The 18,428-nt window shown below is 37.2% G+C and overlaps 1 protein-coding gene across 1 annotated transcript; it reads left to right on the forward strand.

Annotated features, from left to right (window-relative positions):
* Nucleotides 1-2,615: 2,615 nt before the first annotated feature.
* Nucleotides 2,616-11,198, forward strand: LOC139117543 (uncharacterized). The gene is made up of 2 exons (XM_070680757.1): nt 2,616-3,037; nt 7,260-11,198. The coding sequence occupies exons 1-2, from the start codon at nt 2,688-2,690 to the stop codon at nt 9,625-9,627; spliced, it is 2,718 nt and encodes a 905-aa protein (XP_070536858.1). The 5' UTR covers nt 2,616-2,687; the 3' UTR covers nt 9,628-11,198.
* Nucleotides 11,199-18,428: the final 7,230 nt, after the last annotated feature.

Here is an 18,428-nt window from a genome sequence, read left to right on the forward strand (position 1 = left end):
TCCGTGTCCAAGCAGTCATAGGGGAACACAAACAGCTCCCATTGTGACACAACGACGATAGAAAACTTCTTGAAACAAATGTTACGCGTAAAGTATATATTTTACGGAATTTAAATGCAATATGGATTGGTTCGTTAAGTTCATTGTCAGGCTAGGACATGTATGGGTTCAATGCAGGGACGGGCATACTTGAGAAATGGAGACACAACCCTAATGAAGTGTAGATACGAGTTTTATTCTGGCAGTAATGCTGGTATGTAATACAAGTACTTGCTTTGCCGCGTCATAATGGTTAAAGTTTACCACACAAACGCGCACATATATACATATTTTTTTTCTCAATATTTTTAAACTGTTGCAAAGTTTTTATAATTTTTAATGAGATCATATCCAACAGAGTTTGACTATTGGTCCATATCACATAACGCGCGTTACAAATCACAATGAACCTACATTTAACATATCCCAGCAGACACTTATCCCTGACGATACAAAATCAACGTCATTGGCTATCGATGGACGCTGTTTTGCTATAGATATTCAAAGGCAGTAAATTGCGCCAAGATGATCGAATGCAATGGTGTGGCGCTTAATCCTAATTGACACGTGTAAGGCCTATTTTTGGTTCATGACGTAGATATGAAACAATTAACTGTAAACATCACTTCTTATGAAAACGTTAAGTTTCCATGATATTTTGTTAACCATCAGCTGAACACATTGCGATACAGTTAATTTTTGTCAGAGAGCGTTTTGGCACTGGCCTCGATACATCTTTGTCACTTTGAAATATTTAATCATCTTTGCAAAGCTGATAATTTGTAAATTTACTGATATCTATGTAAGTGCAAATAACTTACACACCCGGCCCGATCATCAATATTTCACAACTGCCAGTAAAAGTTCAGGATACCTTCGAGAATATCAAAAAAATTGTAAATATGATATCATTTGACTTGAAATCACATTCTAGAAGTAGCCACAAATTCAGAAGAAAGTGCATTGGTATGTTCGAGTATTATTTGTTTGATGCAGATAATGATGATGTTGGTTGTGTTGTTGTTGTTGTTGTTGTTGTTGATATTGTTGTTGTTGTTGATGATGATGATGATGATGATGATGATGATGATGATGATGATGATGATGATGAAATATTGACTGTATGCCTTGAGATTCTGCTCTCCCCTTTGCCATTTATTTATCCCTTATATTTTTCAGTTCTCAAATGCACTGCAGCCCATAGACGATATGAGTCATTATCATACTGTTTTAGAAAATTACTGATAAAATCCTACCCAGGAAAAATAGACATCTACGTTTTAGACTGACTTACATCTTGCAGATTCGACTACAGAGATCATATTTCAGAAGAGATTTTATTATGTGTGTGAACTACATTAAAAGCTGTCGTCTTTTGTTTGCATGAATGCTAAACGACTAGATTTCGTGAAAGGTTTAGAGCTTAAATAAATATAGGAATGGTTAAATTTCTTGATTTGGAAGAATTCATCGTAATTTCATTGCTGAAAAGTATTTCTGAGATTCTGGTATTGATAACGTTGTAAAAACGCTGTTCTCCTATGTTACGTCAATCAGATCAGCCAATAAGATTTTTCTCAAAAACAGTAGCCTTGAAATCGGAGAATTTAGACATGCATTCGAGGAGATATGAGTTTTCGACCACGCAACTGTCAAATAACAATATCTAAAATCCTAAAATAAACATTCGATAGAGCATGATGGGAAAGGAACTGGTGATAAAGTCACTACAGCGTGTCCTTTTATTCGAGTGATTGTCCAAGAAAATGTTAAGTTAACCTGTATTCGACAGGAAACTCTACATTACATTGTGGCAATAGTCAACGCTTTCTGAATATGTTCAAAACTGCCTTATCGATGCAAAATACATATTGCCAGTGAAACTATCACTATACGATCACCCCCACACAAACACACACATGGAATGGTCCATCCATTACAACACAGCGCATTGTTATCCTATGATTTGTTTAATTTTCCAGATTGTTGAGTACAGGAAAGGCGAGCCATTTCGTAAAATACGCAACTTATTTGCTCCATATCTAGTTATCTAGTCGCCTAGGATTATTCACTGTCGGTATAATATTACCGGGATACTCTGTTCCTGTAATTGGGTCAATTAAACCCCCATCGTTTATTACTGAGTGCTACAAAAACTGTAGCGCACTGTGCGAACTGATGCCAAATGATGTCTCCTACATTGAGCAAAGTTAGATCAAAGTATAAAAAGCACGAACATTTCGAATCAGGAAACAACTAGAAGAAACACTATTTTCAGTGGAAAGGTGAAAAATTACTATGGAGAACATGCTGATCAACAAAACTTGACACCGTGTCCCATTGTTCATCTATTTTCTTTCAGGTACAGCGCGAGAAGGCAATTAAATGTCGCCTGTCACACTAATGATCATAACTAGACCCTTTGGGAAAAGTACCGTCCCAACCAACAGACCACGGTGAGGATGCGTGCAAACGTTGATCCTACAAATTACTGCACACTTATTAATATGTATGAGGTACAGTGTACAACCAACTCTGGCATCGTACTGTTCTGCCATTGTTTCTTCAGTCAGGCCTTATCAGCCAGTGTGTTGTTCTAAAGCCTGCTTCCATGTTATCACCGTACATTCATTGCCGAATTTAGCAAGATGAAAAACATTTCAAATGAAGATTCGACCGATACTGTTCTAACGTCAAAAGAAAAACTCATCGTTGGCGTAGTCTTGACTTTCATATGTTTTGTTACAATCGCGTTTAACGTGCTCGTCATTGTCGCAATCACAAGTTCAAGAAAACTCCGTAAAGTCAATGCCTACTATCTGATCTCCTTGGCTGTCGCAGATCTCTGTGTTGGATGTTTTGTCATGCCACCCTACATTGCTTATCTGTATTCTGGTAAATGGTTACTCGGTCAGACAGCCTGGATTGTTTGGAAGACTTTTGATTTCGTCTACTGCTCTGCTTCTGTCATGAATATATGCGCGCTGAGTATCGACAGGTGAGTAACTTTTTCAAGACATTTATTTGGTATCCCAAAGATTTACACTTAGTGAGGATGAATACTTTTACATTCATACACGCACTACTTGTATATCTCGAAATTTATATTTTTACCGCGTTTCTATGAGGGTAGGATGCTTTTAGAACAAAATCCTGAAAATCGTTTCCCACTCCATTGATCATCCTTCATGTGATAGTGTGGTAGAAACTATTTGTCGCAGTATGGTCTAAAAGGTAACATCAATTTTCAAAGAAAGAAAAGAGCAGCATCTTTATTAAGCAAAACATGCTTTGACTTCTTTCCAACCATTATTTTGTGTTTCTTTGATCTGCATAATTACAACTCAAAGAGATATATAATACGCCTAATCATTTGGCGCAGGACAGTGCAGAGATGACACAGAAAACATTTAGGATGACAAGTCTAGAGGGAAATGATCATTTACCAAAACTTCTCCTGGCAACTCATGATAGTTTAAAATTAAAAGAATAGTCCCGAGATGATGAGCCGGAGTTGTCATCAGAAGCAAAGATGTTCTTTAATGAAAATGAACTTGAAGCAAAATAGTTCAATAATTAGGGATCACGTTTAGCAGTAAGTTATATACAAAATTTCCTGGAGTGATAGCAACCCGTTTGCTGCTTACGTGTATCTCTCTGTCTCTCTGTCTCTGTCTCTGTCTCTCTCTCTCTGTCTGTCTGTCTGTCTGTCTGTCTGTCTGTCTGTCTGTCTCTCTCTCTCTCTCTCTCTCTCTCTCTCTCTCTCTCTCTCTGTCTGTCTCTGTCTGTCTGTCTGTCTGTCTGTCTGTCTGTCTGTCTGTCTCTCTCTCTCTCTCTCTCTCTCTCTCTCTCTCTCATACTTCAAAATGTATTGGAAATGCGAGACCAAAGCCTTGTGCTATTTTATCTTATGCTTTGCCTAGAAATAATGTGTCATAAAGTAAACTATTCACTCGGAATTATTCTAGAATCCGCAGCGACGTCCTAGTAAAAGGCACTGTGAAGGAATAGCAGGAGAGGGGAGTTGCGGTGTACTTTCAACGATGTGACTTAAGACTATCTTCATAGCAGTTTTATATTGTATTCTTTCAGGTCTAAAACACACTCTATGCTGTGACCAAAGTGATCAATATCACATTAAATTGGTGAAATTTGAAATGTTTGACTCTAAAAATACACATGGCGTAACAATGAATGTCATGGGTTATGCACATTATCGGGTATCAACTCATTACAAGATTGATAAGGAAATAAGACCACTTCCTTACAAAATCAATCAGCACATAACAAAACCTACCATCACGAGGGGCGTCGTTGGGTAATGTTTTGCTTAGGAAATAAATCACATAGCCATAAGAACATCGGCATTAAATTTCTCCATCGGAAGATTGTTTGCACACCAAATGGTCACAAGAATTGACGGCTAACACATATCACTTTTATGCAAAGTAAACGATATAACAATCAAAACAAAAACATTTGAACATCACTGAGACAAACAGCAATTGTTCCTAATTATGTTCATTGTTGTGATAGTAACAATAATTATTTCTATATGAAAGTTTTACTTTCAGTTCAGAAGCTAGCTACTACAATGGTGTCTTACAAATTTACGATTATAAGAATCTAGAGGGACACAGGTGCCATATGTGGCAATTTAATGTTTTTATCGAGGTCAGTCCTGTATTAAAAATTACCACGCCTAATTAACATGTTAAAATTTGTATGGTGGTACGACTCAGATTTGTTTCTAGTTATCGTTTGTAAGCATCTGTCATCAAAGGTAACTTTTACTATTTCATCATGAATTGTGTTTGAGAACACGACAAACTATGTAAAAAGTTATTACGGGGCTTCTCATTAAGTTGCAACGTTGGCTCATTTACTTTATAAGGCGCAAATGTAATATGTTACTTAAGTATCATGTCTCTTGTTATGAAAAGCTTAATGATATTCCCGTTTGAATGATATCACTGAAAGTGTCCTGGCATTATGTTAGAATCAATCTCGGCGATGGCAGTGGTCTTACTTGAACGTGCTAGCGTGAAGATCTGTTTCGCAACCAACTGAGTAATGATTGGCGTAAAGGGATTAAATTTAGACATTCTATGCGATTCCCCACGACTACCCGTCCAAACTGTTTTGTATCCATGACGATAACAAATTAGTACTAGTCTTTCGGCTCTTTCCGGCTCATTTTCAAAATGACGTCAAATTACCATAGTAACTGAAATGTAGCGAATGCCTTATGGCATGCCTAGCCAAAGTTAATGTGGTTTGTGTCGCCTCTGTCGGATTAACAATTAGTAAAACAATAACAATTAAGCTTACAATACTTGATATGCTGATAAGCTAAAATGTTATATGCCACCATTCTGGATGTCTTCAGCATTTTATAAGCATTATAGGACCACATTCACGTCTTTTTGGGGGGTTACATACTCATCGGTACAGCTATCATTGACATCCCTGTTTGCATGTCCAAAAATGCTAAAAAGAAAACGGAAGTGTTATGTAGCCAGTAATAAAAAGACAATTATTGTTGCATCAATAGTGCTAAACCAGCATTGTTAGGAATAAAAAGAGAAAGAAGAAAAGAAAAAAAAAGAAACTCGCGTCGTCTCATCACTTTCGCTGAATGTCAAGGACCAGAAACAATATTTTTTGGCCTTACGGTACATCACGTTTATCTTCACCCGCCTTTTCTTAATCCTGTTGTCCTTTTATATTTTACCTAATTATTCCCGAGACTGGTAAAATCTTTTAAAAAGGAAACCACAACGCTCTCCGTGCTCGAAGGTTTTCCAAATAATACTTTAAACTAGAGCCAGTAAATAATTATATGTTTATAGTCACGTTTTGTATGGAGAAACAAGTCAGAAAATGAGTGATTAGTTCATCGGGTCACAGAATCCACCTTATTTACATTTGATGTCTCTGAAATCTCACATGCCTACACAGCGCCAAGTTTGTGCAAATATCACCTTTTTGCTTGCCACTGCAGACGAGCAATAACGCGTCATTGCAATATGTGCTGCCTTTGCCTTAAGACACAACTGCTAAACTGAAGTAGAGTTCTGAACAATAGACTTATTGTCGCGATCTTGCTGCCTGTCAAAATTACCACTGACAATTCTCTTCAGTAGTTTTAATGTCTGTAGTTGAATCTGGTGAGCTTTTGTAATAGACCTGCAATGAGTAATATATTTTGGCCCAAGTATTATTTCAAGAGATCACACATTGTGATATACAACAATGGTATCATTGTGATATTCAAGTAGCAGTCATTTAGCATTGCTTAAGCACTAGTCATTCGGGCGTCAGCAACTACAATCAATGAATTTCAATGGATGTAATTCTTTTACATACTATAAGGATTGCCGAGAAAATAGAATGACCTCAAATTTGCGCCTATTTTATTTATTGTTTATTTATCTATTTAGTCATCCATTTGTTCATCGACAGCTCCACCAGGCAGCCAGAGATGAGAAAATAGAATAATAAAAGATAGAAAAGATAAACAATATTCAGTATCAAGTACACGATCGACACACAAGTGTATTGTAACATTGTAATAGTTGGCAGTTATGACACCCAAAGCTTAGTGTGATGCTAATCTATATTGCACTGTGCAGAAATATTTCTGTCAATCCCTGAATTCGCTAATGTAGCGATAACAATGACTAGGCTGAGAGGGCGTAACACCATCATGACTTGAAACCTCCAAATTTTAGTACAACTATTCGTATTCAGTGAGAAAGTCGGATTTCTGTGGAGCGAAATGAGGCAAGGGAATCAGAGATCATTTAAGGTACTTTAGCCCTCCCCTTCCCCGACGGGAATGTGAATCTTCCTGTCATGGCAGGGTTCTTTGTAGTCTGATATAAACAGATAACATCTCTGTTATTTTAAATCAAGGTCAAACAGCACAATTTGAATATCACCTGCTGTGTTCGTGGTAACTATGATTTGCTAATGAGTGCTAAATTCTTAAAAATAACGCCGATAAAAATAAGTTAATTTTTGCTATACGTTGATGAACTTTTTCACAGTCATAAAGACATGTCTTCTATTAGGCAATAAAACGCTTATTTTACAATTAAAACTAATTATACACTCATTACCTATGAGAAACGACATTCACTGAATTCTGCTGTAAGTTGTAGTCTGGTTTTGTTCAACAATATTGATTTTGTTTTCACTCTTCTTTTACATCGCAGGTATAATGCAGTGGCTCATCCAATCAAATCGCTACGAACCAGAACTCGGCGTCGTTGCTTGTTAACCATATCAGTTATGTGGATTGTATGCTGTGTGGCGCTCAGTGCTATGATGTCGCTATGGAAACATTTTATGGGTTTAGACGAAGCTGCTCCGGTTTACGTCTCCAATCAGAAGACGGGTATTTTTACCATAGTCGTCGACGTTTTCACCTTTTATATTCCTCTGCTTATAATGTTAATTACTTACGGGCGAATATCAAAGGTATTGATAAAACTACAGAGTCGCCGATCAAACAAAACAGTCCGTCGCTTTAGTCTGTGTCGTCTGCCTCAACGCTCCAACTCATGTCCAGCTAGCCAACTGTTCCCAAGAAGTCTACGAGCCAAAGGTTTCATTGAGTCACTGGGACTGAAAATAAAGACTTCAAATTCGTTTGATCTCACCAAAACCAACATGTACAGACAGAGTCGACGCAGATCTTCACTTGAAACTATTGGTAGAAGCAGCTCCATGCCACGAAGCAATACCAGTTCAACGACGTGCAGTAGTGCGCCCTCTATGGACACCAAACCCTCTCGTAAGTGGTCGACCAACGTAAGATTGCAGTCTTTCAAGTGTATTTTACCTTCATCGATGAGTAGTGAATCTGGTCTTGACAATCTTTTGGTCAACATGAAACCATCAGATGAAATTTCATTGTCTGAAATACCCAAATTTTACAAAAGTGAGCCAGACTTGTCGATGTCGCATTCCATTGACTCGTCCACGGATGAACTTTCCGGCAAGCAGACTCGTACTGTGTTTGTCGATGTTCACGTGGGCGACTCCCAACCTCAAGAACAAATCACAAGCACTATCATGTCTGTAAATGCGCTGACGCCCTTCGAGATCTCGAGCCCTGCAATGATCACTGAAGACCTCCAAAACGGCGAAAAAATACAAAAACGAAGAAAAATCAGCCGTCAAGATGTTGTAACTTACGAAGTTGCAAGCAACGAAGCCGTTGTCTCACATAGAAGTAACCACAAGGCATCCGCATCTGAGATAGGTTTTGATTTAAATGAATTTAAATCTGACGCTGCGAAAAGCAAATGTCAGGACCATTGGTCTTTGGGATACAGAGGTGACACAAGGAAACGACAAAACAGAACTGATGTCATACTCCGTGAAGTAATTCGAGAATTATCCAACGATGGTTCAGAGAGATCAAGTAACGATGCAGCTGTGGCTAATGATCATCTCACAGTTGATTATAATTTTTCAAGTTTGGAGGACAGAGAAAACTTAGCCACGAGAGATTTCTATGAAGAAAGTCAGAGTTACCATGACGATTTCAAAAAGACAATCGAAACATGTTTACCAACACGACGACGGCTTTCAATGGAAACGTCGGCATTTGGCATTGATAAAAGTGGTTTTTTGATGAGTGACTTTCCGACGCGAGAAAGGTATGAGAAGAAGTCATCACGGTGTATTTTGAAAAGGGGATCTATATCTCCATGTATGAGTCACCGACAAAGTCTAGTAACGTCATCAGAGTTACAGTGTCGAAGAGGAAGCATCGGTGTTTCTCCTTTGATCAAGCAAGCAACTTCACCAAACATCTCTAGCAGACGACGATGGAGCCTGGCGGTCTCTCCGTCATGTCGGCGACAAATTCGTCAGGTTTCTCAATGTCCTGGATACTATTCACCTGGTGGAACACCACCAACGTCCCCTGAAGTAAAACGCCGCAATACTATCGTACTTGGAGAGTCTGAAGTCAACACAACCCTGCATCCACAAAGAGGTGATCTAAGGAAGGCATCCATCATCCGGGACATGCTTTTGAAAGATACCAACCGAGATTTGATCGAATTTGCAACTAGATTGGAGACAGCAAAACATGTACCAGAACCAACAATGCGCCGATCCTACAACACAATCAGTGACTTTAATGACTTAAAGCGGAAAGAACACATCCCCAGAGAGTGTAACTTAAGAAAAGGAAGCAGTGACTCCAACCTTGCAGCCATTGGTTCTAAAAATTCTGCAAGGGCAGATTTCATGGACTATATCAAGAGAAGACGTCAAAGGAAAAAGAAACTAGAATCATCACACGACATGAAAGCGACAAGGGTCTTGACAATGATAGTTGGTTGTTTTCTCATTTGCTGGTTACCATATAAAATTGTTTATATTCTTCTGGTATTCCTGCCATCTATTCTACCATATGGACTTATCATATCCCTTCATTGGATTCTTTATACGAATAGTATGTTTAATCCGATCATTTACGTCTTTGCCAACCAAGAGTATAGAAAGGCTGTTATTGAACTTGTTTGTTTTAAGCGCGGTAACTCTATTTGTAATTCCAGTGCCTGAAGCTGTTTCGATGGCCCGTCAGTCAGTCGGCAACCCAATACATTTTAATTTTTTTTATTGAAAAAAAGACCAGGAAAAATTAAAAGTGATCATGACTGCAGCTAAAGAAAAGATATTACATATCCTTGTCATCTTACTCAGTAAGTTACCTAGACGTTAAGAAGATATTGATTCTTACGAAAGTATTTGACTCCCATCGATAAAAAGTACATGCCTTGCTACAAAGCTAACCCAATGCAGTCACCTGGCTACCTGATTCAATTAGCGGTTGTAGGAGAACCCTATAATATGTAATGTTGTTTTACAGGTTCACGAATATCTGTGACTTGGAATGAAAGTCGATGGCAGTGTTGTCATTTACTTTGCAGACTACGAAAATTAAATGAACCCAATGAGGGAAATCAAGACACCTTCATTTGTGTTTGATCAATGAAAGATTTACTCACTTTAATGCAACGATTAAAATAACGTCTTCATCAAATACAATTTCTATAAAAAACACAAATAATTGCATTCCGTATAATGACATTGTTTTATGCAAGAATTGTCAGAGCTGTTTCGTACAACATTTCAAAGAAGTTTAGTGTTTACTGCCAATCAAAAGATAAAATTATACGGCCTGGAATAATCCTTCTATAATTTTCGCAAAAAAGCAAAACGAAAAACATGTAATGAAAGTTGTTGCCTCAGATCCATAAAAACAGCCAATAACTCAAAATCTTAGAGCAGGTCCAATTTTAAAGTTCCATTGTTCAATGATCGATCCTTTCCAGCTAGGACGCCACCAGAGTCATTTGTGTGCATTCCTTTCGATGACATTGTTTGGGTTCGTAGTCGATTCACTGTAACTAACCAATCATTTTGTTGACATGGAAACTTTTGATATTTTGGCCTGCTTTCAGAATTCCCACATAATTTTCAATTATTCCTTTTTAAAGCTACAATAAATATAACTTTACCAAGCTACCATGGTTTGTTTTACAGTATTTGGAAATCCTTTTTTTAAATGAAAATGACAGAAAAACGATGCTGTCAAAGAGAATTCATTCAAAAATAATGTACAAGGAAAGTATAGACGTATAGACTACAAACGTTCCTTGAAGATATATTTTGCTTGACTGATGTGTTTGGATACAATTCTATAAATGTTAGCATACTTTCTTTGGTTTTTTTTGACTAGCGTTGCATTCCAAAAGTAATATTTCCAAGATATTTCATGCCTGGCGTTCATTTCTTTTATCAAGCGTCTTGTTCAAGTAAAATCCACGGAAAGATTTGAGAATAAAATTTTCTGTGAAATCAAACAGACATAGGAGAAAATGAGTTTCAATTTTTGTATAGAATCCTGACATTCTTGTACTTTTGCTGAATCAAATTATAATTTTATTTGGTTCACTGATTTAAAGAAGAGAATCGTTACGACTCACCGTAAATTCATTGATACTATATTTCTTCGTAAGCCATTCAAAACTTTAGGAAAAGATTAAGAAAACGACATTTCAGTGACGTTACAGAAAAGTGTGTGTTTCAGTTTAAATTCTCAGAGGCATGTGATACTTGCAAGTAATGTGTAGACGGCATCTCGACTGGAGACGGAGAACAAGCGAACTTTGATTTAATTGTTACACCTAAAAATTTAAACACTTTACTTTAAAGTTGATATTTAAAAAGGTTTTCGTTTGTATGTATTTCATCCCATAGTCTTTTCGATGAAATATTATGATTTTTTCAGTTGTTGTATATGACCCTACCCTCGTTTTCATCCAAAATGTGTATGCCTATTTTAGTTGCGTGGAAAGTAAAAATTTTGTTTTGTTTATATCGGAAAAGAGTAGCAAGGTCGTTTTTCTACCTGCCCTCACTTCACACTACATGATGGACTGGCACTAGTCATTATAGCATCACATGATCATCACTATAAAGACACCTGTACGGAGTAAAAAAAGGGAATTTTTTCTCAGAGATAAGAGTCTTGAAATTTCCGATTTCGATTATTCTTTTATTGAATCTTCTAACTGAACATTAAAAGCTGCACTGCAATGCCGCATATTGTTAGACGTGGTGTTATCAGAGAGAGAGAGAGAGAGAGAGAGAGAGAGAGAGAGAGAGAGAGAGAGAGAGAGAGAGAGAGAGAGAGAGAGAGAGAGAGAGAATTTCACCAGTCTCTGGTTGAATCCGTAGTTCGATTTTTTCTGGTGGCGTACACATCCTTTGCTTAGGAAGAGAGGGATATCGTAAGTTTATTTAATTTATCGTGCACTGATACTATAAACTATAATGTTTACACATTTGCCATTATTAAACTATATGTAATGGTCTGAAACTAATGAATGCGTTCGTTTTTATTTGAATTGAAAATTGCACGAGGCTGTCAAAGTAGTATTGTGTTCTGTTCTCAGGGTTTTGATTGGTGAGAAAAAAAATGTAAATCCTCCGTCACAGCACACCGATTTCTAATTTCATTTGCTCTACCTTAAGATATGTACCTACTTTCAAGCTCATCAAAATATAATGTTGGGACTTCGGATCAACCCATCAATTCTAACCTTGGCACTAAATACCAGCATATAACTCTAATGTCGGGACTTCACACAGGCATATCAAATCTAATGTTGTACAAAAAGGCGTCCCTCAGCGCAAAGATAAACATTTCCTACCATACTTAATAAACACTGATGTTCAAAGCCTAAGGTTGGCCCTTGTCTGGAACCTTCTTTTGGCCTTCGTCGGGAGTGTGGTCGAAGGCCAAAAGACGGAATCGAGGTCCAGGACAAGGTTGTATACATTGTATACATTTTGTGTATATATATATATATATATATATATATATATATATATATATATATATATATATATATATATATATATATATATAATGAGTAACGAAATAGAAAAAGGCAATGAATGAGATACATCATGGCGTATTATAATCTATCAAATATGCATACATCACTACACACATTGGGATATTGCGAGACTAGAGCAAGGAAGTGGCGTTTTCTCGGGATACGTGAGAATCTCTTGTTATTCTCGCCGCTGTCATTGAGAAAGTTTTGTTCTCACCAACGAATTGTGAGAATTGTTGTCTTTGGTGAAAATCAAGTATGACATCCTGATTCTCATCTCATTTTCGCCATACATGGACATTCTCACCGACAACGGTGACAATATACCGGTCTCACCACCAGGTGGGTTGCGAAAATTTCCCTCTTCGATGAGAATCAGAAATTGTCACCACCTGCATTGGTGATAATGAAATGATACATTGGTGATAATGAAATGATGTACCATTCTGATTCTCACCGAGGAAGAAAATTCTCGCAACTGACTTGATGGTTAGAATGGTCCATTGTCGCCAATAAATTGTGAGAACATTCACACTAACCATGTATGGCGAGACACTGATGAGAATCGGGTTGTCATACTTGTCACCAAATATTATAATTCTCACTATTTATTCGTTGGTTAGAACAACAGTTTTTTCACCGGCAGCTGTGAATATAACGAGAGATTCTCACCATTATGAGAAAATGACACTTTCTCGATCTAGTCTCGCAATATTCCCCATGGTGCATGTATATTTGATAGATTGTGATAGATTATGATAGATTATACTGATTGTACAAATAATCACCTTTCATCACATTGCCATTGCTTACGTAAACATACATACTCCATGATCAATGTTATTGATTCAATTCAACCATTGACGAACGAAACACCAGTGTCAATGACATTGCCTCTATTCTGATATGGTGTCAAAGGATTGTATTTTTTCGGACCGGTTCTATCTTTATGAATGTGCGTTAATCACGTCGAGGGGACCACAATATATGAAAATCCAAACATCACATCTGTGCATGTCTCGTAGCCCTGCAACTCCTAATTAAGGGCAAATGTGCTATTTCGGAACTTCTGGTGAGTCTCCTGTGGACATAATTAGCAGTACAATGCTTTCAAACTGGTCTTGAACGGTGTATTAATAGGCTTTGTGATAGGTTGTTATGGTGACATGAAACATTTCACTTCAGTGTATCTGACTTGTCCGGAATTCAGACGTCAGTTGCGTTCAGATATAGTCATTTAGATGTTTTTGTTTTAAAAAACATCAAGTTTCTCTGACGTTTTAGACATAACACTGGCAAATTAATGATCTTGTACAAGTTTATTTGATGTGATGACATTTTAAATGGTAACTTAAGTTTGTAGAACGTGAATTGTCTTGACGCAGATAGATGATGGTAATATTTATAGACAGTACACACATATGTTTAAGTCTTTTCAAATCCCGGACAAACTTGCCCGCGATCAAGTATGACTAGTAAAAATTTGAGGTGTTTGAGTGAGATTATTGAGTTATAGATTTATTTAATAGGTCTTTGACAGCTTATAGTTTACATTTAACGTGATAATGAGAAGCACTTATCATTCCAAATAAGCAAAATTGATTAAATTAACCATTTACAACTTAATCGTGAATTTATTTTGCATAAGGTAAAGCTTATCAAACTTTAATATAACATTTTGTGAGAAATTTACTGTCCCACTTATGGAGAGGCCAGCTTGTCAAACAGAGAGACCTTATGTTTTTTATCCCCACGTAGGCCTACACCGTCACAATGTTAAAAGTATGTCATTTTTGATATGCTTTTCCTGGAATTTAAACAACGGAAAGTAACAAAGTTTATGTGAAGAGTGTTCATATTTACACTGAATATAGAATTGGTCGAGACATCAATCATTGTTAGAAGTCGGCTATAGGTGAGTCTCCTGACATTAACATACCTTGTTTAAAAATGAAAACATATCGTGTAAGAAAAGAAATTATCTAAAGTACGACTGGAGTTAAGTATAGGCTCAAATTTCATATATGAGAGGGAAATTTTATTCCATAATGTAGGACCTGTAAACTGTAAGATTATTTGGAAGAATAAATGGACGGCGGCAAAAGTTGTTTATTCATAATAGCAATAACTGATTATGAACATTTAAATATTGCAAGGAAGTACTGAAACTTTGCATACCGTAGAAGCGTGTAGAGAATGAAGAAAATATTTCGCAGCCTCTCTTTGTCTTCATACGAGGCTTGCTAGCTTTCTGATGTCACATTTATGCCCCACAACGGTTGAAGCTAGCCAAGCACTCACACTACCCGTTAGCCTCACCGCACTTATGTGTTGAATACATCACGGTCCAGCCACAAACCGTTCATGTATGCCTGAATGATTAAACAGTGAATCAGTTGCGTGGCGCGGCGTACGGAGCGTCATGATATGCTAGTGATATAAAATGGAGAATAAATGAAAAAGCTAGAGCAATGAAAAATACGTCAAGAGACATTCATTAAAAAATAGCATGTCAACCATAATGTATTTAGCCGTCACTGCAAGTGACCGCCTTGAAAGAAAAAAAAAACGTTTTGCATATTTTACAAACACGGCTCTGACATTGTGCTGGAAACAACGATATCATTTACAACAATACAGTATTGTTTACAATAATGAAATTTCCCAATCACATGATCTATTCATTAAACAACATAAGCGTGTGAAATCTTGAAGAGATTGGACTCGCATTTTCATGAAACTCTTTGGCCATGCTGTCAGCGCCCCCTGGCGATGGTCAGAGTAGAGGTGAAAGGCATCACATGCGTGCTGTCTCAGAAACCCTCTCTCCACGGATGCCATGATATTTGTATCTTTGAAAGGTGGACGAAAAGTAAGGAAAGACCGAATCGAAACATATTAAACAAGGATAGAATTAATCCCTAACAGAACATAAAGGTTTCATTCTCCAACCTACGTTGCAATCACTAAGTTTACGATTTTATGTAGGCCTAAACACTGTATTCTCTCGCCAATCAGAAATATTGAGTGTCTATAGTTTTGTCGATAACTGTCTAGTCATCTCCATAAAGGTGCTCTGGTGCTCTTACTAATAACATGAAAAAATTATTGAATACGCTATGGAAAGGGTTCGACTCCCAACTTACTCCAAGCTCTGGAAATCTGTCTCTGTCTCTGTCTGTCTGTCTGACACACACTCACTCTCTCACTCTCTCTCTCTCTCGGAATTGACGAAGTAGGAATCAGTTTGCTACATAGTTACGTAGATGCTCTTATTGAACTTCCAAAACGCCGCAGGAACTCCCCCGTTACCCAACATGTTACATCCAGGTCAATATTGTCAATGTTTTGCAGACTGTCGTAGGTATATACAAGATAAAGTCTGCGGTCAATATGACCTTGCAAGAGCATCTGTGCAGTAAAAGGTACTGTCGTGTTCAGAAAGAGTGACCTTTGACATGGTAGACCAAGGAAATATCTTAGCGATTTCTTACGCTTCGGACATTACTGTTAATGTAGAGTTGACGTCCACACCGAGTCTAAATGGACAGGCTGTTGTTTCGTAGATTGATTGATCGATAAATTGATTTGATAATTTTTATCATCTAAATGGGGTTGGAGGAATATCTTCGTTGAACACGAAAGTCAACACAATATGGAAATGATACGTAAAATATATTTTACTGTAAAAGAATACGATAAAAATGCGATCCTCCTTCAAAACGTGTCAGTTCAATGTTCGATTTTCATCAGTCCAACAAAGAGGAACTAAGTCTATCACAATACATTTCAAGCAATAATTCCTGGATCGATTGATTTTCTTACCCAATTTTTTATCGCTTGAAAGCTCGTCTCAAACAAAAGCGTAATTTTGTTTTGCTCACCCTGTTAGGACATATAGTGCTAATTTTCATTGAACCTCGTAAGAACAGATTCGATGCAAATTGCCTGAAAGAATAAGATGATCTAGACCGTGAACAAAGCTGGTCTCTACAATCCACTATACAACAATTATCTTGGTCGACACAAATGATAGATCTACAAATATCCAAGTATAAAGCCGACATGACGGTAAAGGAAGTTGAAAAATTTCCGATTTTTAACGTTTCTGCCCGAAGCACTTTACGGTTTTTTTAAACGCTCTCTCCTTTGATAACTATAGCTATCGAATACAATAAGTGAAAAAAAATGTTGGTGCCTTAATAAAGGCACACGCATTTGAAACAGAGTCCTTAAAACAGTTCCGTTTGATGTCCGTTCAATCCTTGACCGTTACTAAGGATAATTACTTGAACATGATACATACCGTAACCCATAGCAACGCAAACAATAACTCTTGCTGCTGTCTAGAAGCAGCTGAAGGTCCCTGTTCAGGTTGGTTCTTGTATTGTATTCCACCAGGAAATATGAAGCAACAACCCGTCCAATTTTGAGGTAATTAGATGACAATTATCTCTACAAAACATACATAATCGGATGATAATGAATCCCCTGTCAGGCAGTTTTCAAAGGTGCTGCTGATGTCGCCATATGCTGAGTTCTACAACTTCCATTGTCAGGTTTTGCTGACACCTAGTTATGTGTTGCTATATTTGCCTCAATAACACCAATTAATACTGTGTGCAACAACCAAAGTTACCACACTTCGTGAAGACACCACGTGTCGCCTTCAATTAGCGTCAGAAAAGAGAGGAAAACCTTCTAATTCTTTCCGCCTACTCTTTGTTTATAAATTCATTAAGAAATGGGCAAGGGTTTTCCAATAAATACACCCTATTGACTTATTAAATTTTCACGTTTGGTATGCCAACTTCTGCGTTTGATTTTCTCATGTATTTTCAAAAGACATATGACCCTTATATCAACTATTTTCACAACTGAAAGGCTCTTCAGAACGTTGTCATCACGATGGAAGAGTCGGTACCTGCACGACAGACTCAATCGATAATTTCAGCTTTTGTGTCATATACAAAAAATCAAACGTTTTGGACGTAGTATTATCATAAACATCAAATACTGTGCCGTCACATATTTCCAGGTAATTGAAATGATAGTATTATTTATTCTGTAAAAATCACAGACATCGTATGACATGCCTCCCTACATTCATCAAGTCCAGCACTATATTCCTTTCTGTTCAAATTTGACGAGTACAAATGCGTTTCTCTGTCTTTGCGATTCTATATCTATACACTACAAAGAGCCAATCACGTTATAGAGCTGATTACGTCACGGGGTTTGATCAATTTCTCGCCTAGGGCAAATGCAATAAAGTTGATTTAATCTCTTTAATGATAGCACAGCAGGATGAAACGGCACAAACTTCATCATAAAGACAAATTATTATACACATTTAAATTTGGAAGTGATAACCATTAATTAATATTAGATTTATACTCTGTCGGTGAAAAAAATCCTAAAAAGATATAATGAGATTTTTGATCTAAGGAAATCTTACATGACACGAACAAACATGATTAGACCAAAACTCTTAGAATCTCAAAGTCGTCGCATCGGTCACACTATGAAAGACATATGTTGGAACTTTATCTGAACGAATTTTGGTCAAATTCTAATTATGCTATCGGATCCTACAATGAAGATACAGCTTTGGTGTATTTCGGGGGGAAAAACAATGATCGTTTGAGTGGCCAGAAGAAACAAATTTAAGCGTTCTCTGCAGACGACTCGGACAAACTTAGAGAAAATGACCACACTAGAAATTACAACGAAAGGAATATTGGAGTCTGTAAAACTGTTAATGGAAATCAAACACAAAGGAAATGAAGAAGGTCTCTGTGTGAAACTGAATGATGATTCAAAGACTTTCCAATTATCGATACCTCCCCGGAAGATTTGATCGCAATGTTCAAACTGTTCAAGGAACTGTTGTGACGATGGCTTTCAATCAACAACATATACATGATTAAGACATGGACCTCAACAGGGCTGTTC

This window comes from Ptychodera flava, chromosome 18, assembly GCF_041260155.1.
Source record: "Ptychodera flava strain L36383 chromosome 18, AS_Pfla_20210202, whole genome shotgun sequence".
Classification (NCBI taxonomy): Eukaryota; Metazoa; Hemichordata; class Enteropneusta; family Ptychoderidae; genus Ptychodera; species Ptychodera flava.

Excerpts from the sequence above, each read along its gene's own strand:
- LOC139117543 (XM_070680757.1), top strand. The coding sequence starts at position 2,688 with ATGAAAAACATTTCAAATGAAGATTCGACCGATACTGTTCTAACGTCA. Across the intron at positions 3,038-7,259 it reads TGCGCGCTGAGTATCGACAG|GTATAATGCAGTGGCTCATC; the intron begins GTGAGTAACTTT and ends TTTACATCGCAG.